Here is a 27,863-nt window from a genome sequence, read left to right as displayed (position 1 = left end):
GAGTGAGAGGCAGGTGCTCACCAGTAGGAGTTGATAATCTTGCAAAAGGCCAGCTCACAACACATTTTCAGGTTGCTCTGATGATCAGTTAATTCACTGGATGAACATTTGCTGGGATCAACTTCACAGTTCTCATCTGACTCATACAAAGCCTTGATGAATTCCCCTGTAAGGAAAGAGGGTTACAAACAGTGGCAATTACAGAAAAGTCTTCTTGATGTATCTTTAAATCCTGTTTATGCCTCTCCTTGGCAACTGCATTTTCTGCACCCAGCATCTGCAGTGAGGTAGTCTCCAAACACCAGATGTGGAGTGCATGACTCCTCATAACTGTTTTCAAACACAGGATTTGCCATACCAGATCAGGCCATTGGTGCTCTAGCCAACAGCTGAGGCTTCAGAGGAAGGCAAATCCCACTCGTCTCCCCTCCCAGAATAATGAATCTAGCCAGCTGTGCAACTGCTGTACATTGGGGGACAGGGAAGATGAGAGGGAGAATTCCTTTCTGACCCCTGCAAGATATCAGCTTACACCCTAAAGAATGATTATCCTTACCTCTTTTTGCATAAATACAAATGTTATTAGCGATCATAAAATTATCCATCCCTTTAAAATGCAAAGCCAGGCTACTTGTCTTTGTGACCTTCTCTGGCAATGAATCTGACCATACTTTTTACCTTTATTAGTTCTAAATTTACTGTATTTTAATTTCATTGAGTGTCACCTGGTTCTTGCATTAGGAGTCATGGTAAAAGAGGAGGATTCACCAGTTTTCACTCTGTTCTTTGCAACTGGGAATAATTCAATCCAGGTTAACCAATCCTGGTTTATGCAGTCTTGTCATCCTTACATCTTGCAGAATCTTTGCCGCCTATTTCTAGCGCTTTTAAATTTCTACCCTCTCTTTCTTAAAGTGAGGCAATTGAAATTGGACACAAAACTTCAGACTGGGCATGGTGGGGCCTCCATTGGTTGATATTCTGTAATGTCAGTGTATTTTCTACTCTCTCTCATATGGACTCCAGCATACTCATTACTTTTTAAACTGCTGCTGTGCACTGGGTATCTTCCTTTATCTGCTTAATGATTCAATGACTCCTGAGTTGTGTCCTCACTTTGGAGTTTATGCCAGAAGGACTGTCTGTGCAAAAACTGTTGTTTAAGAAACAAACACAAAACCCCCAAACCAAACCACCAACGGCTTTGCAAGCAGGACAGGTAGTACATTTACCCAAATCTTTTCACCCGGGCTTGCTGGGTTCAGGCTAAGAGACTGTTTCATTGCTATAAAGATTTCTGGGCTCAGGTTGGAGCCCAATTTGGGACCCTCCCACGTCTACATGACAGTGAAATAGCCCTGCAGCCTACGTCGGCTGGCATGGACCAGGTACAGGTGTCTAGTCGCTGTGTAGACATACCCAATGTTGGGATAGCACTTGTGGCTGGGATTACTTGTTTGGCAGTGGCATGTGTCAAGAGCAAAGCTTGCGGGGGCGGGGGGGGGGGAGGCGGGGGCAGGGAGGAACGGCACAGAGCCAGCAGTGTCTCTGTGCAGGTAAGACATGTAGACAAGCAGGATGAGTCTGCTAGGCTTGCTGGGAGGGGGGTAAGGCTAGGAAGGCAGGAAGTTGGGAGGGCTGGGGTGAGTGCTGCTATGGGGATGTAGGTGGTCTGGCCTAGGAGAGCAGGAGTCAGGTCTAGTGGACAGAACAGGTGTCCAGGTTGGGGAATGGCACCAAGGGTCAGCACCAGAGTTGATTTCTAATTACCAGAGTCAGGGGTCGAGCCAGAGTCAGAAGCAAGAATTGAAGCTGAGGGTCAGGGCTGAGGTCAGATACCAAAAGTCAGAGCCCAGGGTCAAGCCAAAGTCAGGGTTGGAGGCTGGGGTCGGAGCCAGGACTGGTCATTGATGGCTGGAAGTGAGGGCAGGCACTAGAGGAGAGGCAAGGATCAAGCATGGGGATGGAGCACAGTGGGAACAGGAGCGAAGACACGAGTGAGACAGGAGTGGAGCAGGAATCAGGAACAGGGTTGGGTACAAGAACAAGCAGGGTCCAATGTAGCCACAAGAAGAAAATCACCTTGTTGCTTGGGCAAACTTTCTGTGCCACCTTCTGGCTTAAATAGCATGGTTAGAACAACTTGCAGAGCTGGACAATCCTCCAGTCAGGGCTCCTGTGGATGGTGCCTTGACTGAGGCTATAGTCCTACTAGCTTCATGGCCCACCAGGTTTCAGCAGACCTTGGGTGGAGGACAGGATGCAGTTGCTGTCCATGGACTCCTAGGTCTGGGTTCGAGATCTGGGACATCACAAGAGCAAGAGCTAAGCATGTAGGCTGAGATGAGCAACTAAAGAACAACTGATTCTGTTCTTTTCCCTGAGTAAAGAGCACTTCAAACAAGCATCCTCAAAGGGTCCCTGGAACAGCCTGAAGCAGGTTCTTCTGGTTTGTGATACTCACTAGCCGCACAACCTCATTCTCTCCAGCTGGCCACATGTAACCCTAAATATTTCTGTTTGCATCTGGTGCAGCATTAGAAGGTTAGGGTGGGATTAAGAGAAATATGACTGTCAGGGTATTGAATTAATTGCTTAAAAGCAGAGGTCATGACCAAAGCTTGTGACTCAGAAGGCCACCCTGCAAATTTGCCAGTAGCTCAATGCTGCACCTAATGTGTATGCAAATTGTCAAATCTTTGTTATAATACATACATGCACCCAACCCTAATACCGGCTTGGACTTGTACCTTCCTTGACAAATGAACAGGAACAGCTTGGTTGGAGGTTCCCCAGCAATAAAATCCAGCGGATGATAAGCTTTGCCTTCAGCCTCACACCACTAGGTGCATATCAGTTTTCAGGTGGGACTTTGGGCTGCCCTGCTGTATGGAACATCTTCAACATTATGGTTCCTTTCCCCCACCAAAGGGGCTATGCAAGTTTACGCAGAACACTACTGACCCTTTCTGGAAATTTCCACTTAGCTTCTTTCATCTGGGATAATACGTGATACTGGATTCACCAGCAAATGTCCAGATGCAAAGCTTACACAATGCAAAAGCACTGAACTTCATCTATGTTGTCAGTGTCTTTCCTAGTTGTTAGGTTATCAAAATCACTTTTATCCCTATTCACATACTCCATAATCATAAGGAGGAGATATGACATTTAAATCAATAAGGAGAATCAAGGGAAAAGATGGTACCTAGAAAAATGTAGAGCACTGGTATGAGATAACCATTAAACAAGACACCTTAATCCACACAGAAGCGAGTGTGAACTTTTTTCAGCTGCTGCAAATCTTAGGAGCCAAATCTTGTTTCTGTGCTCCATAAACACAAAGGGCCCAGATGCAGCAGAACCAGTGAGGTTCTACTGCATATGGTGAGAGAGCAGCATTTCAGGAGTACATGCAAGGGACATGTCACAAGTCCCCTAGGTGAAAGATTCGTGTGCTGCTGTATGCACTGGCTGAGGCCAGTGGATCTGGTGCTATGTGGTAAGGGGCCTGGATCTCAGTACATGGGGTTCCTAGAGCCACAGAACCAACTCCAGCCTTGAGGCTGGAGTAGCAGTCAATGCATTTCTCACCAGGATACTCAAAGAACAACCAAGTTACTTGGCGGATTGCTCTGACAGTGTTTGGCTCTAGGTTCTGGGAAAGAGAGAGAGAGAGAGACTGGAATGTTCTTACCTAGTGCATCATGAAGATACTTCTGCCCTACCAGCTTCAGGTACTCCTCAATGGCTTTGGTGGCAAGCGTATTCTCCCTGAAGATCAAAACATCATGCTCTCCACAGCGATCTACCTCAGACATCACCAGATCGGTCAAGAAGTCCTGAGGGAAAAAGTCCAGCAGGAATAAGGTTTATTAACCAAACCGAATCATGCTATGCTTTTTAAACAACTTTAGAACCCAGATGGGAAGAGTAAAAGGAGCCCTGAACTCCTCAAAACAGGATGAGAGGATAATTGAACTGAAGTGCCTGGCCTCAGGGAAGGCACGCAAATATTACAGCACTGGGGCTATACAGATTAGCTAGAATAGCAGCTGGGACTGGTGGGTAAAATTACAAAGGTGGAAGCAAGCCTCTAAATAAAAATTCCCTACAACTAAGCTTTTTTGGACATTTTATGATATACTCACTCCTTCATGGCTGACATGTTATAATCATGATTTACTGATGCACGTTAGAGATAACTACCTGTGTGTTTCCCTGCTATCCAAACTCAAATATCAGGAGGAAAGCAAATCCAAATTTTTACTGAATACAGGAATTTTATTAAGAAGGATTTAGACCAAGAAAATTAATGAGCATAAAATGGGCTGGGGATTTAGGAGACAAAGTTAGCACTCCTACTATGCCTTGATTTAGCATTGTGTTGAACTGCATTCAGGCTATCAGGCAGGCCAGACAGAACAATGGGCAAGAATCAAAGCAGACTGCAAGCTCCTAATACAGGACTCCGTCCTGCAGTGGTGATTGAATTCCTCAGCTGCTTACTCCAGCAGGAACTGAGGGCACTCAGCATCCCACAGGAAGCAACCAGCCCCTTCCAGAATCCACCCTCAGACACTGTAAGGCTCCTGGGGGCAGAGACCAAATTTTCGTTTGTTTTCTACATATTTCCACATCCCATCAAGCCTCCGTGAATAATACAACAGAAGCTTGCTAATCTGCAGAAAAAAAAGTGGCAGCCTCTGACACATCCCTAAAATGCTACTTCACAAAATTTACTGAAGCACATTACTAGTATACTAGGAAGTCTCCAATAACTACAATCAAACTACATTATCCTTGCTTTATTGTTATTTACTTGCCTTTTATTTTCTCTAAAAATTGGAAACAGTTTTACCAATCAGTGTAAATTAGTGAGATTCAAGTGTAACAACAATATAACAAAATCCTGGATTGCTCACTTGAGAGCTCTAGGTTGTAATATCCTACGTCATAAGATTTCACCAGTACGTTAGAATCCAAAATACAAGCACTACAAAGGCAGAGCTTTAATATGCTAATTTACTTATCTGTTGCAAGGAACATTGAGGGAATCTGGAGATGGCTTGCCAGAATTATTACAGTTCAATGCTACAGGAGCTACTCTAGCTGTAAACTGCTCTAGATCAGACAAGCAAATGATATTGTCTGAATTCTCATCACGCTTGATCATAAAGGACATTCTATTGAGAGGGACATGTGCCATGGAAGATGGTAAATATAGTGTATAAAAGTTAAAGGATTATGTAAACATTCCCGTCCACACACAACACCTGGCTCATTCAAGTTTGGCTGTGCTTTAAAAACTCAGGGTAGCTGGTACAGCTGGGGGTCATAGAGGCTAGAGCTTGGGCACCACTTTCACTCAGGCTGGTAATCTACCTGCTTTGCAGTGACAAAGTGACCCCTTGAGCAGGATAGTCCTCTAATGTCTTCCCACAATGCCCCGCGTACCCAGAAGGACAGACATGTTGGGATACAATCATAGAGCAGCTCAGCTTATTGCACATGAAGAACCATGGGATATGCCTGAGAAGTCTGAGCGACACACACAAGTGAGTGCAGCACCAGTGTGAGGATGCAGCAATGCGGGTATGGCTTTTCAGGGTGGCTACTCACAATCCAGCTAGGCTAATCCAAGTGCTAATCATCCATGTTAACTGTGGTGAATCCTTGCTGTGTTCACTGTTTATAAGACATATTGACAACATTTTATTTGCAAGCCCCTTGATGCTACAGTGTTCATGATGCATCACCTATCCAGCAATGCAGGAAACAGTTCTATGTACTCAAGGTACAAACGTAACATTCTGTGATGGTAGGATGCTATGAAGTCCTTCCACCTACATGGCTAATGTTTTAACCCTGCAATAATTATCTCCTCTAAGTGTCTACATCTAGCTCTTTGAAATATATTCGCACTTACAGATTCTACTTCTGCCTTTGGTAATGAGTTGCACACCTATATTGCCTTCCTTTTATAAAGGATTTGCCCACGCTCACTCTGCTTTGCTTTACTTCGCTTCCCCTCTACTGCCTCTCCCCTTTGGTAGTGTTCCCCTCCTCTAACTCTCATTCTCAGGGCTGTACACCTCTATACTAGTTCCATCTTAATCTCTACTTAAATTTATGCAAACCCAGCCTTCCTAGTCTGTGAAAAAAAATTTTTTTTTAAACCCACGAGAAATGCTTATGAGCCTCAGGAATCATTGTGACATGTTCCTTCTGCTCTTACCTTGGCTCTGCCAGTGCTTTGAAGAATGTGCACCAAAGCACAGGCCATCTCCTCCTTGTTCCTCACGCTGATCACAGGCTCCAGCACTGAGCACAGCATGGTGTAGTTGTTAGTAACAAACTCTGCAAATTCTTTGTACTGTTCCATGGGGAGGATGGTGATGGTCTGGTATCGGGACTTGATCCGAATAGAAGGCCCCCCTGATTTCCCTTTATTGGGCGTAGGTGTGCTGACTGGGTACCACTTTTCCACAAACTGACGGCCAGTCACACTGGCCATGGGGATGTTGACCAGTCCTACATAGTTATTCTTGTCTTTTTTTTTCTTCTTCTCCACATCCTTATAGATGTGAACTGTGATGCTATGGAGGGGCGGGAGGCCATAGAACTCAAAGTGTTCGCCCCAGAAGATGTTGTCTGCTTTTGTTTTGCTGGTGGTGCGGGCAAACAGAGTGTCATCAAGGCACAGCTCACAGAAGTATTTCTTCTTGGGAGCCAAGTCCTTGGCCTCAATGATCCAGAGACGGAGCACATTCTCGGCTCGACGGCAGTTGTCCTGTGCAGAACAAAAAGCTCAGTGTTGATTTAGAGAAAGTGATGAGGAAAAAGAGCATTTTCTTTTCAAACAGAAAACACTGATCACGCAATGAGTGTATTTTATACATTGCTACTTGATCACCTTTGAATCAATTTGATCAAATTGGTTCAGAACACAAACTTGCTCTTCGCTTCTGCCATTAAGAAGATGGCAGATTCATAAAATTTCTGGTAACTCAGTAAAAGAAATGTTTTTGTTTAAAAAACACAGACAGAAATCACTCTGTTACCAAGAGCTATCCCCTCTATTGGGCTATGATGCTCTGTATCCTTGCTCCTGGGTCACACTTTAGAAGGAACCCAAGCTAAAGCCTAGCAACCAGACGCTTCGCCTGACTGATAATGGTAGTTCCTCGATCAGTGTCATTGCACAGAAGTTCTGAGAGATGAGGATCAGGAGGCAAGGTAACACGAATATATTAGTTAAAGGTTTAGCCTACTGCACTTTATATAAAAGTGGTGCCTGGTAGGTTTTGGTACACCAAGAGTGGCCTCCTTCCTCAGTAGCTTCTTTGGTGTGATCAACCTAATTAAATAGGCGAGCACCTCTGTGATGGTTTGATATATATCTGGACAAGAATCCAATCATGTCATATACATTTTACTGCTGTTAATGTTCTTGCAGCTTCCTCTTCTGTTACCTTGTTAGGCTGCACTGTTCTGCGTAGGTTTTCCATCCACTTGTCTCTCTCTGCTGCAGAGGAACAACTGAAACATTTACTGCCACTGGAGTAGGTTACCTGAAACACAAACAATAGGTCCAGTTCTGGTAAGACTGCAAAGCAGAAAAAGGACCAAAAGTCATAGGTGACTTTCAAGCATCGAAAGCAAATATGAAAGCGGGGAAAGAACAAGTCTGAAAAGCACACCGAATGCAGAGAAAAAACCCTCAGCTCAGATGGGTGTAAAACTGAAGGGAAACACACTGTTCTACCCAAATGTTCTGAGAGACTGTAAAATAAGGATGTAGTCAGCAATTAGAAATTTGTGCACATGCTAACTGAACTGCAGCCTCTAGATACTTGCAATATCCCCATAGGTCCCCAAGGCAGACAATCTGATCATTAACAGAGCAGGTGTAGGAAAAGAGCTAGTCACATGTTGATGAAAGGTCTGATGCACAAAAATCCCTGCTGGATGTCACTGGAAATACTGTCTTCAGGAAGCTAAAAAGTGCACACTCTGGGTACTATACACATCAATGGGCTGAAACAGCCAAAATGTTTGACTCTGCTTTAGGAAGAGACACCACCACTTGGAGCAAAACTGATGCTAGCTCTGTTTGTGCATATAAGGAGAGAGTCGCATTTTGCTTCAATTTTTATTTGGCCTTGCCAGCTCTCCCTGTTCTTCTCATTCAGATATACGAGCATGGGCAAACCACTTTAAGACTAAATTTTAGCACTAAATTTTGCATTTATTTCACCAGCTGTCTTCCATCTACCCAGGAAGATTGAAGCAGAATAGGAAATGCTTTCAGCCAATGGGCTATGTTGTGACTATTGAGCCTACAAAGTATACTTCTATTGTGAGCTCAGATGTAAAAAGTATGTGAAAGTTCGTAAGATGTTACAATAACCATGAAAAATAGGTCAAGTTGTTCATAATGCGGAATGCTGTAACAAGTGCAAAAGAACCAGACAAAGAAGATTGATTAATCTAAACCAAAAAGGCCATGTTGATATAATCCAAAGATTGTTGAAATTATGCTTGCTTAAAACGGAAGATGTGGAACCAGACTTAATAGACCAAAATTGGTGTGATGGATATGAGGCCTAACTGGTGAACAAAATACTGAGGGAGATGAACTATGACACCCGCTTTTACCCTTTCTTAAAGAGACTGAAAAAAAGACATGATCAGCTCAGCTCAGTTCTCCCTCTCATATCCCATCCCACCTGAGTCCCAGCTTATCCCCCGAACTGCCAGCACTGCAACTCATCCCAGCTCACCTTGACTCATCTAAAGGACTTTCTTCCTGAGAGGAAGGCCTGCTGGCCTTAATCTTGTTCAAGGTACTTTATTTTCACTTGTGAGTGCTGAAAGTCATCACATGATTGTGACATCCAGTTCTCAAGCCCATTAGCAGGGATATATAATTGCCAGCATTGCAGGGGCACGTAAGATCCTGCATCATTTCCCCTTCCTTTGTTGCAGCGATTCTCAATCATTTTTACTGGTGACCCCTTTCACATAGCAGGCCTTTGAGTGCAACTCTCACCCCTAATCAATTAAAAATGTTTTAAAATATATTTAACGCCATTATAAATGCTGGAGGCAAAGCAGAGTTTGGGGTAGAGACTGGCAGCTCCACCCCATGTAAGAACCTTGCAACCCCCTGAGGGGTCCTGACCCCCAGTCTGAGAACCCCAGCTTTGTGCTGTTATTTTATGCCCTCCCTTCTTTTCTCCTATTCTCGCCCTCACCCTTTTGGCTTTTCATCGAATCCTGAAGTCAGCTATGTTGTATTCATCCAAGCATGCCTTGTCTATTAAGAAAACATCCAGTAAGATGATGTCCCTGACCAGATCGTAAATTGGGATCCAAGTAGCAGGTGTCATGGTCGACTTGCCAGCCAAAAGCATCCTCCTGTAACTAATCCGCAAAAGCTTATTTCACCCATCTTTTCTCACCTGTCTCTCCTCTGCCTTGTGTCTATCTGTTAAGCCCAGGATAAGTAAATGCACTCTACACATCAAGGCTGGAGTAAAAGTAATTTCCGTTTCATCAAAGAAAAGTTGTTCTGAAAATAAGAGACTGATCTTTTGCCTCCAAAAGGAGAAAGGCTTTAAAGGTTTTGACTAAGTTTGTTTTTTGCATAATCACTCAACCTGAGTTTCAATATAAATGCTTGCTTTGATTTCTTGTTCCGTCTTCTGTTTAATCAATAAATTTTTCATTTGAATAAATGCTTTTGGGTGTTTGTCAAGTTAATGAGTAAAACCAAGGCCTCTGTTTAAAATAACCCCAAACCTACCTATCTCTGTTTAATGTTGGACAGTGAATGAGATTATAGGTACCTTTAACTCTTTGGGCCTTGAGATCAATATCCACACAACAGATACTACTCTGAAATGAGTTGGAACAGCTTTTGAACGTGTTCCCTTAAGGAAAAGAGATGAGACTGATATATTTGGAGTTCTGATAGAGCAGTTTTCAAGGCAGCAAACAGATCTTTGTGTCAGGGATTTAGACACCTAGGGCCATATTCATCCCAGGCATAATTCCACTGAAAACCAAGTGGGCCCATGACATGGTGTTGAGCATGATGGCCTTGAAGTAGGACTTGATAATATGTTGTTCATCCTGTCAACTTTAGACAGGTGTTTTAGGTAGGGTTTATCCAATTTAAAAGCACATTTATGTAATATAACTTTAGTACCCTTCCACTAACTTTACAGACCTTTCTAACTTAGAGGCCACTTTCTTCACATGGTATGCTAGTAACCAAGATCGGCCGCGGTGCTGTTGCTAACAGCCTCATAATATGAATGCAGGGAAGCGAGGGAGAAGGCCAGTGGGCACCAGAAGCCCTGAGCCACAGAATTTAATCCCCTGATTGCCTGACAAAGTACAAGTTTGTTGACCTTCCGGACACCTGCAAGGCCTGTTTACTCAAGCTTTTCCTCAATAACCTGCCAGAACAGGGCTTTTGGAGCAGAGCTCTTATCAGCTGACTTCTCAATCTGGTCATGTCAAGGTTCCTTCCCCACTCTGAACTTTAGGGTACAGATGTGGCGATCTGCATGGACACTTCTAAGCTTAATTACCAGCTTAGATCTGGTATCGCTGCCACCATCCAGATTCCTCCGTCTGGAACACCCCCTTTCCTCCCAAAACCTTCCCCTCCCTGGGTAGCCTTGAGAGACTTTTTCACCAAGTTCCTGGTGAACACTGATCCAACTCCTTGGATCTTAACACAAGGAGAATTTAACCATCCCCCCTCCTCTCCCTCACCAATTCCTGGGGAGTCCAGATCCAATCCCCCTGGATCTAAAAACAAGGAAAAATCAATCAGGTATTAAGAAAAAGGCTTTTAATTAAAGAAATGAAAGGTAAAAGAAAACTCTCTGGGAGAGATTAGCATACCAGCTACTCTCACAGACAACAGATTCAAAACTCAGAGGATGTTCCCCTGGGCAGAAATTTAGTTACACAAAAAAATACCCAAATACCCAATTTTGATCATTCCCTTAATGGTACCAAGAGAAGTTACAAAGAAAATAAACATAAACCTATTTATCCCTTTCTAAAACTTACTACTCTGATAAGAGGCTGGTTCCTTGATCTTTTTCACTCCAGCTGAAACAAAACTCTAAAACAAAGGAAAACTTCCCTCCTGCCTTTTGAAACATCTTGTTCCCCCATTGGTTCCTCTGGTCAGGTGTCAGCTAGGCTAGGTGAACTTCTTAACCCTTTACAGGTAAAAGAGGCATTAACCCTAACTATCTGTTTATGACTGGTCATATTTAACTGTTTTTTTTTAACTGTACTGTAAAAGAATTCAGATTATGAGGAGTGAAACAAGCTAGCTTAAGCCATATATCTGCATGCACATTACAAATGCTTAGATATGTATCAGATACACAGACATTCAATTAGAAGAGTATAGTCACTTAAAATATTTCTTCCCATTGACTGATGGATGTCATTAGCCCCAAGGACTTTAGAATCTTATGATGATGGTCTACATCATAACCTCAAAATGTCTGAGAAAACGGATTTATTCACTCACTTAGGAAATCACAAAACAGTGCACACTGGGGATGCATACTGACTGACCACACCATGCAATCTGTACTTTTATAGGGTGGAGTTTCTTTACCTCAAAGCAGAAGTCTTGTCCAAGGATACTGCTGTGAAGCGGTTTAACAAAGACTTTCTCTTCAATCCCAAGATCCAATGCCTCCACTGCGCTGCCCGGGCTAAGCAAAGACTCATGTGAACGAGATTCTTTCAGCTTTGGCAGTCCACGAGACCTGAAAAAGAGAACAAGAGGGGAAAAATAAGAGGGGGTCAGGGAGACCTTTCCTGAACAAGATTTGGCAAGATCCAGAAACAAAAGGAAGATTGAGACTGACGGGTTAACCAGTCTGTACAATTTTACAAGTACTTTATAACCCTAAAGAAAATAAATTCTGTCAGTCCCTTTTTGGCTCTTGCTGACTTCTCAAAGACACACACCTCCAGCTAAGTTGTCACCTTTAGAGTTCTGGGATCAGTTTTGCATGTCAAATGGTTTACAATATTTTCAGAATTAAGTTTCCATGTGATACTTGTATGTTAGTGCTTGTTTATTCAAAAACTTAGTTTGTGACATGCTGGGGTATAAATCTACCCTGCCAGGCACCAAGTGTCTATGTTGACCCTGATGCCATGCACTACAAACTTGTCAGTGCACTTTAATCTACTGTTTCAAAGCAGGGTAGATTGAAGTGCACTACAGTAATTTGGGTGTGCAGCACAGGGTCCACACATGCACTTGCGCTGCAGGCTAGTGCAGAGTAGACTCTCACCCCAGCTTGCTGTGACCTAAGTGTTTGTGTAGACAAGGCCTGCGTGAAATAAAGTAGATCTAGTGCAGTCTACTGTCAAAGTGGCACTGTGGAGTACCAGGTTTCTGACTCCAGAATAAATGTCATCACCTCAGGTTCCTTCCTCCTTGTGCATCACTACCTGGAATAGAAGGTTCTGCAGGTAAAATTGTGCTTTCAGTGGCACTACTTTGGTGGGGCTACTCATGTCTAACTGATCATCCCTGTAACTGGAACTTAGTAAATGAAATGACTGATAGTAAACAAGGAATAGAATCCAGGTCCCTCTCTTACTGCATTTGATTCTGCAGCGTGAACAGGGATAAAAACAGTAAAAACATATTTGCTACTCTAGGCCTCGATTCAGCAAAGCACTTAAACACATGCTTAACCCTATATCACTATTCAGCAATGCACAGCAAATAAGACTAAGCATAAGGAGGAGCAGATGTGTGAGTAGTAGTGCACACATTTTTCAGAGTAGAGCTGCACTTTAAAGCAATACTTTCTCACCAAGGTTTCCCATCATAGTTGGGCCACAATGTAGGCCTGGTCTACACTAGAAAATTAGGTTGGTTTAACTACATCGGTCAAGGGTATGAAAAATCCACTCCTCTGAGCAGCATTGTTAAGCTGACCTAAATCCCCATGCAAACTATGCTAGAATTCTTCCGTCGACCTACCTACTGCCTCCCAGGGAGGTGGATTACCTACGCTGATGGGCGATCCCCTCCTGTTGGCATAGGTAGTGTCTACACTGAAGTGCTACACCGACGCAGCTGTGCCACTGTAGCGTTTTAAGTGTAAACAAGCCCTTAGTTTCAAAGCAAAAACATTTACGAATGGCTATTCAAAGAAGGATTGGGAAGGTTTTGTTAGCTGTGCCGGAAGCTTTATTCTCTGAAAAATTGTACTTCCCCTTGAAACTCTTTTTTAAGAAAACTCAATACTTCATAATATTAAAGAAATCTTAAACTCTCAATACCATAGCAGCAGCTTTATCGAGGGATATTTGAAAATCGGAAGCCTTCTCCAAATGCATTTTTGTTTGCATCTTCACCAGTTCTAAGGCAGCTTACCAAGACATGGATACCATGAAGGATAAATATATTAAGCAGCAAGCAGAGTTCACCTCATTTTAGTTTTGCACAAGATAAGCTACTTCTGGCATGCCGGTTGATTCACATGGGATCTTTAGACATTCTCAGAGAAAATGTAGGTTACACTAAATATATTAAAATGATCTAAACAGAGGGAACAGCTGCATTCTGATAAGATGGATGCTACAAAAAGATTTCAAATACAAATTGACAACATTAGTATGAGCACTTTGTCTGCACTGTGATTTTTTATAATAGGTTACAGCAGCAGCTTGTACCAAGGAAAATCAAACCTCAGCCATGTATAATTGAACACTTGCTGCAATTAGGTAGGGCTAGTCTAAAATAAACACACCACAATGTACCACTTTAATATTATTCTATGCAAAATCCTCTCTCTAATTTAAATTTCTCCTCTAAAGAAAGAACTGCTGAGGTCACTTGGCTACCCAAGTGGCAACTCTCCCAAATTCTAAGCAAATTCAGTTCCAAAAGAAGGTCCTTTAGTGAATGATGCCAGGGAACTGGCTGAGAGTGCCCACAGCTAATTTCAGCCCCAACAGCTCACAGCAGAAGAATATGGGGTGGTCAGAAGTGAGGAGAAGACAGATGACCCCTTCCAAAACAAGGCAACTTTTCACAAATCCTGATTAAGCCATCACATTTGTAGCATCCTAGGGTTAAATGGCCAACACATTCTAATTTACATCAATCAAGCTCACCTACATGAAGCAATTGTACAGCCATCTGGCAGTGCACCCCCAAATCATAGTGGTGCCACATCACAGCCTCTTTAAATCTTTTTCTGGGCTACATCTCAGAAAAGAAATCCAGGTGTGCAGAGGAAGAAATTCACAAAATCCAGCAGTAGTTTTATCTCAAGCCTTTGGTTAAAAGTTTCAGATGAATTTTAGGCCAGGCAGGAACATTGGTAGGAAGAAAAGCTACTCCATCCATACACGTTTAGTAATATCCCTTCTCCTCGCCCGTCATGCTGGATCCTGCCCCTTAGGTGACACAAACAAGGTTCCTGGCGGTGCGCAGCCTGCTCAACACTGGGCCTGTTTCCATGGTGCTGCATCTATAAGGAGGTTAGAGCTGGAAGACAGCAGGGAGAAGCAGCAGCCAGCAGGGCTCAGGGAGCATGCTCTGCAACAAGGCAAAGGTAACCTTTCAAGCAAGGAGGGAATTGCTCTTCCTTGGATTTAACAAGTTAACTAGATCCTAGATAGTAAAGAATGGCAAGGAGGGAAAAATATCTTTAAAAAACCGCTAGCCAGTGGCCTACTAAGAATGGGGCGGGGGCTGAAGAAAAATACATCACAGAAGTTCTATTTATCTTTCTTCACATATGATCTTCCCCCACTGGGAGACATTTACCATATCCCACCTCGCAAGCTAAATTTTTTATTAATACATCTGTTTTGTTTCCTCTGCAGCATTCTCTTTAGCCTACTAATTTTGAACGTGGTTTTATCTCAGATCAACTTGAATATAAAATAGTCTTGTTTGGTCAGGGGAGAGGGGCTGTGAATAAGTTTTAGCAATCCCTGGAAGTGACTCTATTTTCTCCTGCACAGATTTCTTTTTGGTGATTGGTTCCTTTCAGCACTGCCAGGCAAACAACTATCAACTGATTAAAACTCAACCTCATTCTGACATCACAGTGATACTGGAGAGTTGTTTGTTGGGTTAAAAGTGAATGAATGCATCTGCAATTGCCACAACGTATTTGTCATTTATTAGTAAAACTGTTTAGTATCTATGATACTGTTGCTTGGGACATAATTCAGTCACAGGCAATTGCAATAAAAATAAATTTTATTTCTATTAAAACAGTTTTCTGCTTCTGTTAAAAAAGCCTCACCCAACATTCTGTTGTAATTAATAAAATAGACAATTTGCCCACCCCGTTACCTCTCTGGCATAGACACACAGTTAATAACTCAAAAACACTCACTTATTTTTCTAATATCCAGTGATGATGCCAGATTAAAAGAGCCTTTCCCGTATTAGATGGAAAGCTATTGGAAAAATAAGTACTACTTAGAGTGTCTGTGAAGAGAGAGGTAATCCCAGAGAAGCAGGATTACTATAAACAGGAAGATCAAGCAGGCCCAGCGTGGGGGAAGGGTTGTTTGCACAAATCTGTTTCTATTAAACAGCCCCATTAACAACCCAAATCCTGATTTCAATTACACTGAACCTTAAATGATTAACCTTTTCCCTACTATTTCTTCTATCTACTGCACATGGTAAAAACTCCACATAAGGGAACAGATGGTTAAAATGCATCATTACCAACCAACCATTTCTATCATGAGAAGTAGCGTTAGGAGGAGTGTGAGGGAAAACATTTCAACTTCTCACCTCTTTCCAAATGCTGATGGGGAGTGGTCCTCATAGTGGAGCACGCATGTTCCTCAATCAGAGCTTTGACACTGACCCAACCGCCAAATCCCACCACTATTGACAAGGTAACTCCAACCCCAATCTGACCCTGTCTCCTTGCACATCATGATTCAGTAGTTCTCCTTTTCAGGAGGATTTCAGTTCTGAGTAGAGGAGACTGGGAACTGAAAACCTCAGGCTTCCAATGGCAGCATCTGACACACGGTAATCGATTAATGAGCCACTACTGTATTCTAGCAAGCGTAAGGGGGAAAAGGGTTAAAAATCTAATTGCTTTGGTAATGAAGCTGTCCTGCTGATTTTGACCTATTTAAAAGCCACCTACAATGTGCAAAAGGCTTTCAGTTACTCATCATACTAGAGAGAGCATTATATTGTTCCAAAAGCCAACACGGGAATATCAATAATCTAAAACCAAACATTAAATAAGTACAGCACTGAAGGAACAAAATCCCATGTTTTTTTTTCTTCATCAACAAATCAAGGTAAAGCTCAAGAACATTGACTAGAATTATATTAGTAAAGAGAGCTGAATTCTGCTCAGCCCAGCCACTCAACTAAAACCCATGTCTCAACTGTCCTCAAAGTAAAAAATTGTCCAGAAAGTTATGCCTGTATGCTTCAGAAAAATCCACAACACAACACCGATGCAGTAATACAGATACTTCCTAAGATCAAAAGGATTGATTCAATACTTATCCACAAAATCAAGAGAGAACTTGGATTCCTGTGTGGTGGAGTTTCTGCTCAACATTGCAATTAGGAATCCCAGGTCTGCTGAACTGAACCCTCAAGTCAGCAACAGCATCTCAGTCCGGAAGTACAGGTGCACTCAACCAGGGCAGAAGCAGTGGATTCCCATGGCAAGCATTCATTCTATAGGCACCACACCCTGCTTGATTTTCCAACTATCAATTAGCAAAATGTCCCATTACTTGGTCAACAATTCCACGAGTCTAACCAGTTTTATTATATGTATGTTTATTCACTATTGGAAACTTTAGTTTATTTGTTGACAATGAACAGAACTCAAACGTAAACAAGAACCTCTGCTCTTTCTGAGCACAGAGATTCAGATCTTGTTTAATTGCAGGGCCCTACCCAAAGCCCTAAACTCATTGTTTGAACCATGCATGTTTAATTTCAAACCCCTTCGAGCTCTCTCTCCGTACAGATCACAGCTTGTCTAACATAAATCTCATATGGTGCCACAGAACATCCTGCTGAATTTCACAATCATAACATTATCTTTCCTCTGACAATCACAGTCCCTACTGCTAACATTTCAGACTCCTTTATTTTGCTGAAGCAGATACTTAACTATAATGTTTCATTTAAATGCTATTTATGGAAATATACTATGTAGGGTGGAGCCTCCTTTCTGCATGCCTGACAGTGCACTGTGGATTACAGATATGCATCTGCCATGAAGGGGGATGTTTATAAAGGGGCCAACTGAACTGGCAGCCAGGAGAGAGTCTGTATCCACAAAGTGAAGGTTTATGACAGGAAGCTTAACATTGTGGGCTTGTTCAATTTTTCCTGACGAACAAAGCAGCTACATAAGACCTGAAAGCAGTGGCTGAGAGAAACACTCACTAGAACATGACCAATGAGACATTTCCTTCGAGACAACCTGCTTCATCCCCTCCTCCCGCACCTGGCACTCTCCAATATCTAGACAGAAATGACATATGTTGAATGAGTGCTCCTGAGTGAGTCACTCCTTAATAGCAAATTACATAATACAGATTTTATCCCCAAATCTCAAACAGGATAAAATCACCCACTTTTTTTAAAACAAGGATTAAGTAGAATGAATGAATGAGAAAGTGAAAACACTGCACAATTTGTTTCCATTTATCTTATCTTTTTTCCACCTTCGTACTGCAAAGAATTGAGGGGAAAAAAATGAGAGGACCTACCAATAGTAGAAAAAGCTGGTCTGAGAGCAGCGGTAGCGCTTCACCACGAATCCCAAAGCCATGGCTATCAGCTGCCCTGGTGCCTGGTAGGGTCCATTCTTAGCAAGCACAGAAAGGAACGTTTGCCAACTACGAATATCTTATAATGCCATAACATCACTTTTACTAAATCAGGAGGATTCCCACGTGGCAGTAAATCCCAGCAGGGCAAAACCCTCCCAGCTGTTCAAAGAGCTTTAATGCCGTTGCCGAGAGCATATGCAACCAGGCTCAACCATCTTTATTATGAGGCCGGTTGGAGATGCTCTCAGACTCTCAGCCACAAACTGACTATATTAATTTGGTCTCCTTGCCCCATCTCCTATCCAAACCATGTTATCCGTGAACCTTTTCTGCTGTTTTATCTTTAGATTCAGTAGATATGTTTTTATGCTTTAGGAAGACTCTCCCAACACATGTAAGATGCAAGTGTGTGAGATGAATGCATTGGGAACCAGCCTAGGAAAAATGTGAAAGCAAACACAGTAAATGGTGCCAAATGCTCTTGCAACATGAGATACATACATCCAATACAGTATCTCTCTGGGATGCAGTATCTGGACAACTCCATTCAAATCTGGCCTGTCACAAATGAAAAGGGAGTCTGGAAGTTTCAAGCTAGAGCACTGTGAGATCCAAAACAATTTTGTGAGCACAGCAGGCTCTGCTCAGGAGATAGCCAGAAGCTGGAATAGCTGAAGTGAGGTAAGTCAGTGACAAAACAGTGCTGTGGAAGATGCAGACCCAGACTGGGTGCATAGGTATTGTGCTGTTAACATCCCAGTTTTGAAGAGCTGGCCTGATATGCCAGCCAGATATACTGAAACCTGGTTTTGAATCCAGTTTCAGTATATTTAAGCTGGATGATCAATTGCTTCCCCACTGCTGCAGTCTCAGCTGCATCCTGTATGGCAGTTCTCATTTTCAAATGCCCTTCCCTACAATGTTCCTGGGTCATCTCTCTACCTCAAAACAATTCTGCTCACAGGGCACTACCTGCCAACATCCTGAATGAGATACAAATCTGCAATACCAAATCCTGAAACACACCAGAATAGGTAAATCTCCTGACATCTATAGGTATTTATCTATAAATTGCACCTCTATCACTATAGAACCTGAACATCTTGGAACCATTAGAAAAATGAAATTGCAATATCCATCTCTCTCCATATCCACCTGGTAGGAAGAAGCTTATTTTTGTGAATGATTTTAGGGTAAGTTAATGACATTGTGTATTTTACTACTACTACTAATAATAATGTTGCTTTTTTTTGTGAAATGGGATGAAGTAAGTCTCCTGCCTATCTAGCCCTATAAACTTGCATAACGCCATGAAATCCTTTGTGAATATCTCCTCAGATATGGGTGGTAAGATTCACTACAGATTAGGCAAGGAAAGTTTTTTTATGTAATAAACCAATAATAATAAAGGGGCAGTGATGACACCGGAGGTTGGGAAGAATGCCAATTCATTCATATTAAACAAACACAATTATAGAAAAACAAATGCTAATTTTTCACCTTTGTTCACAAGCTATTTTTAATGGTTGCATCTTCCTCTTTTGTCCTTTGAATAAATAAACTCAATATTGTTTTAAAGGAGACTAAAATTTTTTTTAAATTCCTCTTCCTCTTCCCACCCCACCACCCTCTCTGGTACTTTAGCTATCTCTTTCTGTCTTCACTGCCTCATTCACACGTGAATTCTCAGTTGTCTTTTCATACCATACCAGCCAACTGTGTTTCCTGAGACCTTCGGCTTCAAAGTGAAACTTACTAAAAATCATTGGGTAAGATTTACTGTACAGTGGAGTTTAGCTTCCTTTGTGGTTGTACTTATAAACTAAGGTAATGTATACAATTACACACTTTCAAAGATGCTGCATTCGGGTGGTGCATTTCCGGATAAGAGACCACTAATGCAAACACAACTCCATTAAACATTCAATCTCTTCCACATAAGGTGCCCAGGAGGTCAGTACTGCTACAAATGCTCATCAATTTCCTTCCAAAGAGATTGAGGCAGTATTCTTTTCCCTCATTGTCCTGTAGCACAACACTTTACAAATGCATTGGCAGAGCATCTGTGATGTCCAAAGAAATTGCTACACACTTCAAGCAAAAGAGTAATACTCTCTTACAGAACAGTTAATTTATTGATAGCAATAAAGATGCTGGGGTGAATTTTATTATTGGTAGATGAAGCCTAACTATTCTCTCCTGGCTCGCTGCTTCACCTTGGGCCTTTATCTACCCAACTTAGTGTCTTCTCCAAATGAGAAAGGATTTGTCTTCATTGTTTAGATTTCTTGGCTGCCTGTGATAGCTCCTGCTGAGTCCTTTAGAATTTCTGTGCAAATATATTAAAAATTCAATGTTCATGTCACAGGGCCAAGGGCCAGCAAAGTCAAAAATGCCAACAACGCCCTCTGGCCACTTCCCAGAAAAAGAACTGCTATGCTCAGAGAGTGCAGCAAGCTTGGTATTAGAAAGCAGAGCAGCTTAACCCCCAACTATCTTAGCAACTCCTGTCTGGCCCCCCCCAGCAGCATCTCTGGTGCAGGCACAAGGTGGGGGAGGTGTTGGAGTAGGAGCTGCACAGTTGATAGGGGAATGGGGAAAGGTGACAAAGATGTGTGGGAGGTACAGACTGCTGGGGCAAGAGGCTTACATGTGGGAGTTCTGAGGACAGCGCTGTAAGAGGGAAAGTTGGTGTGGGAGCCCGAGGAGAGGAGAGATAGGGAAAGCAGCAGCTTTCAATCACTCCAGCCAGCCTCCCTTTCAGGCTGCCATGCTTTGCATCTACCTTGCCAGCTCCCTGTTTCATCACCTCCTACATTGGGCCCTATCACTGGAACACCTCAATTCATTTGCCCACTGAGCCATTATTTTTAAATCCAGCCCTAGGCGTCTTAAGAGGATCATGGCACACTGACACAACAGACTGATGGTGCCAAATGCCATCAGGGCCTGAAATAGAATGTACAGTTTGCAAATCATTGCCAAGACAGCCCAGGAGTCCTTTAGATCTATCTGATCATTCATGTTTGCATGCTAACAACCCATATGCCGTTTTCTAGGATTAAAAATAGGGTGTACAGTAGCCAGCTTCTACACCAAAGTAACTGGTGTTAAATGCAATTACCTCCTTTCGCCCCCCAGAAAACAGTGCTTCCCTTATGCAGTAAGAGCAAATGTCCATCAGTTCAAATGTAGCAAGATAGCATTCTCAGCTGAAACCAAGTGTAGCCAGAGGAACACAAATACAGGCTGTGACATATATATGCTTATGAATGTATATATGACATAACTGAAATATGTTTTATGCTACATTTGCCATGTAACATATCTTTGTAAAGGTTATGATCTACTGAATATATTCATCCTATTTGTATGCATGTGTCATTATTGTATTCGATGTTATGAATATTGGCTGTGTACTTGTTTGATTTTAAATAGCCTTAGTAAGGCATTTGAATAGATTCTTTAGAAAGGAATTTGCAAGTTAAGTGCCCAGTCAAGAAGCACTTAATGGACAATGGATCTTGGAAGGCTCGGATCCATGTAAGAAGTCTACGTGAGGATGTTCAAGGTAGCATGTGAACCGTGGCTGCTACCTGTAAGTTCTGAGTCATGCATGGACATGTGAATTGTCCATGTGACTCCAAAACTCCATCTTGTAGCTGGAGGGGGGAGGGAGGGGTATCCATCCACAAGAGAAAGTCTATTTAAACCCCTGGGAGACCTCTCATTTGGTCTTCAGCTGGCTCAAGAGATGGCAGCTCCACCCCCAAAGGATACCTGAAAGAAACTGGAACAAAAGGACAGTAACCACAGGCGGTATGAGTGATTGGTGCACCCAGACTAGACGGAGACTAGTCTGTAAAAGGAAGCTTACTGGAACACCTCTGAGGGTGAGGTTTTATCTGTATTCAGTTTTCTTAATGTATTAGGCATAGACTTGTGTGTTTTATTTTATTTTACTTGGTAATTCACTTTGTTCGGTCTGTTACTACTTGCAACCACTTAAGTCCTACTTTCTGTATTTAATAAAATCACTTTTTACTTATTATTTAACCCAAAGTATGCATTGAGACCTGGGGGAGGGGCGCAAACAGCTGTGCATCTCTATCGGTGTTATAGAGGGCAAACGATTTTTGAGTTTACCCTGTATAAGCTTTATACAGGGTAAAATGGATTTATTTGGGGTTTGGACCCTGTTGGGAGCTGGGCATCTCAGTGTTAAAGACAGGAACATTTCTTAAGCTGCTTTCAGTTAAGCTTGCAATATGTGGAACGTGCTTCAGACCTGGGTCCGTGTTTGTGGCTTGCAAGTGTGTCTGGCACAGCCAGGCAGGGCTCTGGAGTCCCAAACTGGCAGGGAAAGTAGTAGTCTGGGCACATCAGTTGGCAGCCCCAAGGGGGTTTCTGTGATCCAACCCATCACACAGGCTTTGTACTACTCATGGGTGTGAGATTTTATATCAGAAAACTTTGTTTAAAGTTTTTTAAATCCCCCATTAAAAATAATAGGATATCACCAGGTGGTGACCTTATTTACCACACTTAAGCCTATGGAGTAAATTTTCATAGCTGAATTATAAGTGTCTGATAATATGAGTTTATGACAGACCTTTAGCCACAACAGCATGGGTGACATGGCCATGATTGAAGGAGCAGCACATCATCCACTTTGTTGGCTACATCCTGTGAACAGTTTCTCCATAACTCACAAAGCTAACAAGGCCTCTAACATCTGAAGCCTTGCTGTCTCCACTATTTTATGCGCTGCTTTTTAGACAGAGAAGGCAGCACTATCGATTGAAGCAGCGCAGCATGACAAGACACAAATAATGAATTCAGCCCAGCAGAGAGAGTGAAAATGCATTACACACACAATAATGTTGTAAAGTCAAAGAAGCCTGTCAGGGTCCTAAGTAGGGGAAGTCCATTTACCACTCAATCCAACTCTACTACTGGGCTTCATGGAGTAAAAAATAACCTGTCTGGCTTCCAATTAAGACAATCATGACACTTTACAAAAGCGAAAAATGCAGTTGAGGCAGGTAAAAAACAAAATATAATTGCCCCTCCCCAAGCCACCAGCAAAACACAAACAAGCCTAGATACAGTGACTGAGAGCACAAGGTGGGTCTAACCAAACTAGCTTCTGAATTTTGGGAGCTGTAGCCTCGACTTCTAGTTTTCTGAAGAATAGGCCCTGCTTCCATTAGAGAAATTCACACTGCGGTAACTACATGCCTGTATTTGACAACAGTATGAATCCCCAATAGTGATGCTCTGCAGTACAGTATATGTTAGGGATTTGCATGGTAACTACATCACACAACCCCTAATGAAGATGCACTGCATCAGGATATTTGTGTTTGCAGTGGTGTAAATACACTGGTGCAAATTCCTCTAATGCAGACAGGGCCACAGTATTGTATTGTGAAACTTAATGGTTATAAGGTGTTTGGAGACCTGGGAGGAGAAGTGCTAAAAAAAACCAACAAAACAAGATATTTTAGTGCAGACACTTAAGCAAACCCCTTTTCACCAGTCATCTTTAGGACTAGTGACAATCTCATCTGATGTAAGCATGTGCAACATTTAACAATTTAACAGGCTAACAGATATATTTCTGCTAGTTTAAAAAACAAAACCACTTTAGTTGTCCCTCATTTCTGTCAGTTTGCAGGCATGCTTACACATGCTTAACATGTTTTGCCAGGCACTTTTGGAAGAGTTGAGCTGAAACTACCAGCCTCCTTCCGAGGAAGTGCAGAGACTCCTACCTGTCATCAGTGTTGCGGATAGATGGAAGACGGAAACTTGTATTCCTGTCCAGCTTTGACTGGCTCTTTGTCCTCTTGATGGAGCCTTTCAGACGTTTGCTGAAGAAGCCCTAAAATGAAGAGTCATAACAAGTGAAACAGGGAAATGCTTATGCAAGTAATGACTAAACAAATGGGCCTCTCTCTACTTTCTAAACCAAAAATGCTTCAGTCTGCAACAAAACTCAAACTGATCATAATCCCATTAAGGTACAATAAAAATTACTGCATGACAAGAGGAGAAGTTATAGTACAAACAGTAGTAACGTGACATTTCCAAATTTTGACTGCATGACATACAGATTGCATTACAAGATCATCAGTTAAAGTACAGCTGTGTTAATGAGTGAGCAATGGAAGCCACACCCAAGTATTTTGTTAAGAGAAAACACACTGAATTTTTTGAGCTCAGCATTGCTTGCTTATCTCATCTTCTGTCCTGTAAATCACTGAGTACATGGCATGCATTTTAAGCCACATCGTGCCAAATTATTTCCAAGGTTTGCCAACACAAGCATTCCTGGCCCAATCAATGCAAATTCAGAAATTCTTAATCCAATAGGATTAAGCAACATTTTATTTGCTGAAACACCTCTCTTTCTTCTTTTTGATGAAAGTCAGACATAGATATTTCACTTCAACTCAGCATAGCTGTCACGCGATATATCAAATGCATCTAAGTTAAATTTTATTTCCTGATGGAAAAGCATAGCATGGTAAGAGAAATTTGCCTAACTTCACAGATTGTTTCTCTATAAGCAAGGTCAAGGGAGTTTTATAAGAGATGTCAAACACAGTTCCACTTTCACTGGTGTTGAAAATTCACTTGTTGCCTTCCTCCTCTCTCTCCAATTTCTAACTCAAATTGGTTCCCCTCTTCCCTCCTTCTCTAACTACCTCTTGAGGTGGAGGACTGAGTGTAGGCTCTGTTCAATTTTCGAATGCAGAGAAGCATTTCAGAGGCCAAGCATTTCGCAGGCCAAAACTTACAGAAAATTCTGAGAAAACTCCTCTCCCCCACCACCCACAAATTCTTCAGTTAGCACTACATGCCAAAATCCTCACCCTCATTCAGCCTTCTTTAAGGGAAATGTGAGGAGGGCAGCTGATTAATAAAAGTCTCTCCCACCATCTTCTCCTAAAATTGGTAAAGATCTTCTGAGCAGAAGGAGATCGCCTCCTCCCCAAACACAATACCAGCTGAAACAGGAAAGAACTTGCACCAATGCAGCTGCTTGAGAAGTGCTCCCCAAACCTTTGCACAGCCGCACAACCCAGTGAAATGATTACTATGCTGAAAGAAGTCTGTTTCCTGCATCTGCTGCTACATCTGGGGCTTGCTATCCCCCAGATTAGCGGTGATCCTTACCAGGCATCACCCTACAAAGTTTTGGTAATGGATAGGCAATAGCTACCTAATGCTCCTTGACAAACCTTGGGAGAGAAGAAAGCTTTTCCCCTTCCCAGAAACTCGAAGAGGCTGATAAGGGAATGCAGCCACTCCTCCCACAATGCCCTCAAGCCAGAAAATATCAAAGTATAGGATACATGTAGTCCATTAAGGAGAAAAGACATCTGAAAAAGGGAATGAGTGTTTGTGGCTATGCACATCACTGAAACTCTAACCAGGTTCCTGGACCTTTTGAGCCAGATCTTGAAAAAGTGCCTTTAAAAATGTTGGAATTGATCCAGAAGAATGAAGGCACTTTCATTTAGTCTGACTTCCCATCACAAGAGGTAACAAGACCCAGCTACTGGGACTTGGCCCTGGTGGACCCTGGCCGCATTCCACGGCATGCTCAAAGTGCAGACACTGAGAAGCTGAACACTTCTGCTGCGCTGTGCCATGCCCTGCACACTGCCCCTGCCTTCCAAGAAACAACTAGACAGGCCTCCTGACCTGACAAGAGTCAGAATGGGGCCCCCAAATATTTTAAAAGTGAATTGACTCTATTCCCAGCAGAGATGGACCCCGACTTAACTCTTTTAGCGTTTCTAATCATTTCAGCGTCACATCATACATTTAAAGGGACAACGGACTTTTTTTTTCTGAGCAAAAGGTATAATAGGTTAACTGGTCAAATATAGCTATCCAAATATTGGTTATAAATGACAGCTTTCTGGAGAGACAGATGTGTAGTGCTAACAATCTGACAAAATAAAATAAAATAAAATGCAAGCTTACTGGAATTATTTTTTTTTGTTTCTGAAAACACATTACATTGTTTGCCTCTTAGTTGCTCTCTGTACTTGCTACAGGATCACATTGGGCTGATGATTGGAGATGAATAAATTGGGAGCAGCAGGAAAATTCACACATGCTAGAAAAAACAAGATGAGCTTTTTGACTTTATATTTCTTTGCTAAAAGAAATCTCTCGAAATGTGGAATGCAAATATCAAGGGGAGGTGGCATCCAGCATTTATTTGCAGCAAACACTACCCAACTAAGAAAAAGAAGAAATCTTTTTAAACACTCATTCTGCCTGAACAAATTTTTCTTTCCCTGAGTTCAACACTACTATTTAAAGAGATATTGTCCGGTTAAAGTAATTTTTAGGAAAAAAATTCCTTGTCAATGCTATTAGTAATACCTTAGCAGGTATGTCTCCCCACCCACATGCTTTTTTTTGTTGCTATTTATGCTACTTATATTTACAGCATTTACCTGAGCACAGACAGTTGAAAATAGACATTTTTTGATTCTCATTTCCTAACATGATGAAATGTCTGGGTTTCAAATAGTACAGAGGAATGTTTCTTTTTAAAAACAGTTTACATTTCATAGAAACATTTCCATTGGTGGTTTAAAAAAAAATGCCTGTTACTTCAACTATAAAAAAACAGGTATACAAATGCTTTATTAACAACACACCAGGGTGTTTAGGAGGATTAACTAGATGCAAAGCACTCTGAAGATGAACAGCACTATATGAATGCGGACATTTAAGTAGTTAAACACTAAGGGTACATCCACACTACCCTCCAGATTGGCGGGTAGAGATCGATCTATCAGGGAGCAATTTATTGCACGTAGCGCAGACACAATAAATCGATCCCCGATCACTCTCCCATCAACTGCTGAACTCCACCTGAGCGAGAGGCGGAAGCAAAGTCGATGGGGAAGTGGCAGCCGCGAGGACATGAAGTAAGTGATTCTAAGTCAATCTAAGATACATCGACTTCAGCTACGCTATTTTCATAGCTGAAGTTGAGTATCTTAGATCAGCCCTCCCACCCATGTAGACCAGGCCTAAGAGAATAACTGTACAAATGTTCTGCCCTAATCAGGATCTCCAGACATTGCTTTAACAGTCCACTCCTAATGAGACAAATAGCAAATTCAATACAAACCAACTTTACCCCTCAAAACCACACCAGCAGAATCTCACATGTGACGACTTATCTTCATGTCACTTGAAAACTCAGCAGCAGATTAAGAGTCTCAGTTTCTGTCCAGATGATGTTGCCAACCAAGGGTATGTCTACACTACAGTCACTACAGGAGCACAGCTACAGGGCTGCAGCTGGGCCACTGTAGCGTAGACACTTCCTAAATCGACAGAAAAGAGGTTTCCACCTATGCAGATAACCCACCTTTTTGAGAGGCAGTAGCCAGATTCATGGAAAAATTATTTTATCAACCTACCTGTCTCTACAGTGGGGGTTAGGTCAACTAAATATGTCATGTAGGGCACAACATTTTTCACAGCCCTGAGTGATGTTGCTAGGTTGATCTAATTTTTAGGTGTAGACCAGGGCTCAAAAGAGGTGAATCAAGTGGGACTTTACAAATGCAGTTGTCAGTAGCAAAGAGAAGGAAGGGGACTATAATCCCTGACAGCAGATCTTAAGTGTGATGGGGTGGTAGTTGTAAAATGCAACTATGCTTTACTTATAGCAGCATCAGTACTGCAAAACAGGACACTCTCCTGTATCTCAGTACAACAGGGGACAATCACCAGGGGAGGAGGATATAAATGCCCAAACAACCAGCTTCACAGACAACACGGTATGAATAAAAATACTTAACTACTGCATACTACAGACGTAAGAATCCTTCACTTTGGGGAGAAGAGTCTGTGCATAACAAATAATGCTTCTCTTAGCAACTTCCTCAGCAACCAACAAGCTAATAATAATAATAATGATGATGTGAGTTATCCAGTAAAACACATTA

The 27,863-nt window shown here is 42.1% G+C and overlaps 2 protein-coding genes across 7 annotated transcripts in view; both read right to left on the bottom strand.

Annotated features, from left to right (window-relative positions):
- The window catches only part of LOC127055870 (myb/SANT-like DNA-binding domain-containing protein 2), a 371,855-nt gene that overhangs the window by 64,577 nt on the left and 279,415 nt on the right, over positions 1–27,863 (bottom strand). The window lies entirely within an intron of this gene.
- RASAL2 (RAS protein activator like 2) overlaps positions 1–27,863 on the bottom strand; it is a 283,345-nt gene that overhangs the window by 25,372 nt on the left and 230,110 nt on the right. For 5 of the 6 annotated variants that reach the window (XM_050962981.1, XM_050962978.1, XM_050962979.1 and 2 more), the window contains 6 exons: positions 23,646–23,755; positions 11,660–11,813; positions 7,476–7,574; positions 6,239–6,793; positions 3,698–3,842; positions 22–166 (listed from right to left, as the gene is read on the bottom strand). In XM_050962981.1, coding sequence (XP_050818938.1) covers positions 22–166; positions 3,698–3,842; positions 6,239–6,793; positions 7,476–7,574; positions 11,660–11,813; positions 23,646–23,755 — 1,208 coding nt within the window. Of the gene's footprint in view, positions 1–21; positions 167–3,697; positions 3,843–6,238; positions 6,794–7,475; positions 7,575–11,659; positions 11,814–14,194; positions 14,488–23,645; positions 23,756–27,863 lie in introns of those variants that run through there. The other variant, XM_050962983.1, reaches the window with a different exon arrangement.

The sequence above is a fragment of the Gopherus flavomarginatus genome, chromosome 7 (genome assembly GCF_025201925.1).
Source record: "Gopherus flavomarginatus isolate rGopFla2 chromosome 7, rGopFla2.mat.asm, whole genome shotgun sequence".
NCBI classification, from domain to species: Eukaryota; Metazoa; Chordata; order Testudines; family Testudinidae; genus Gopherus; species Gopherus flavomarginatus.
Note: the sequence above shows the minus strand (reverse complement) of the source record. Positions and strands in the feature narration are given on the sequence as shown.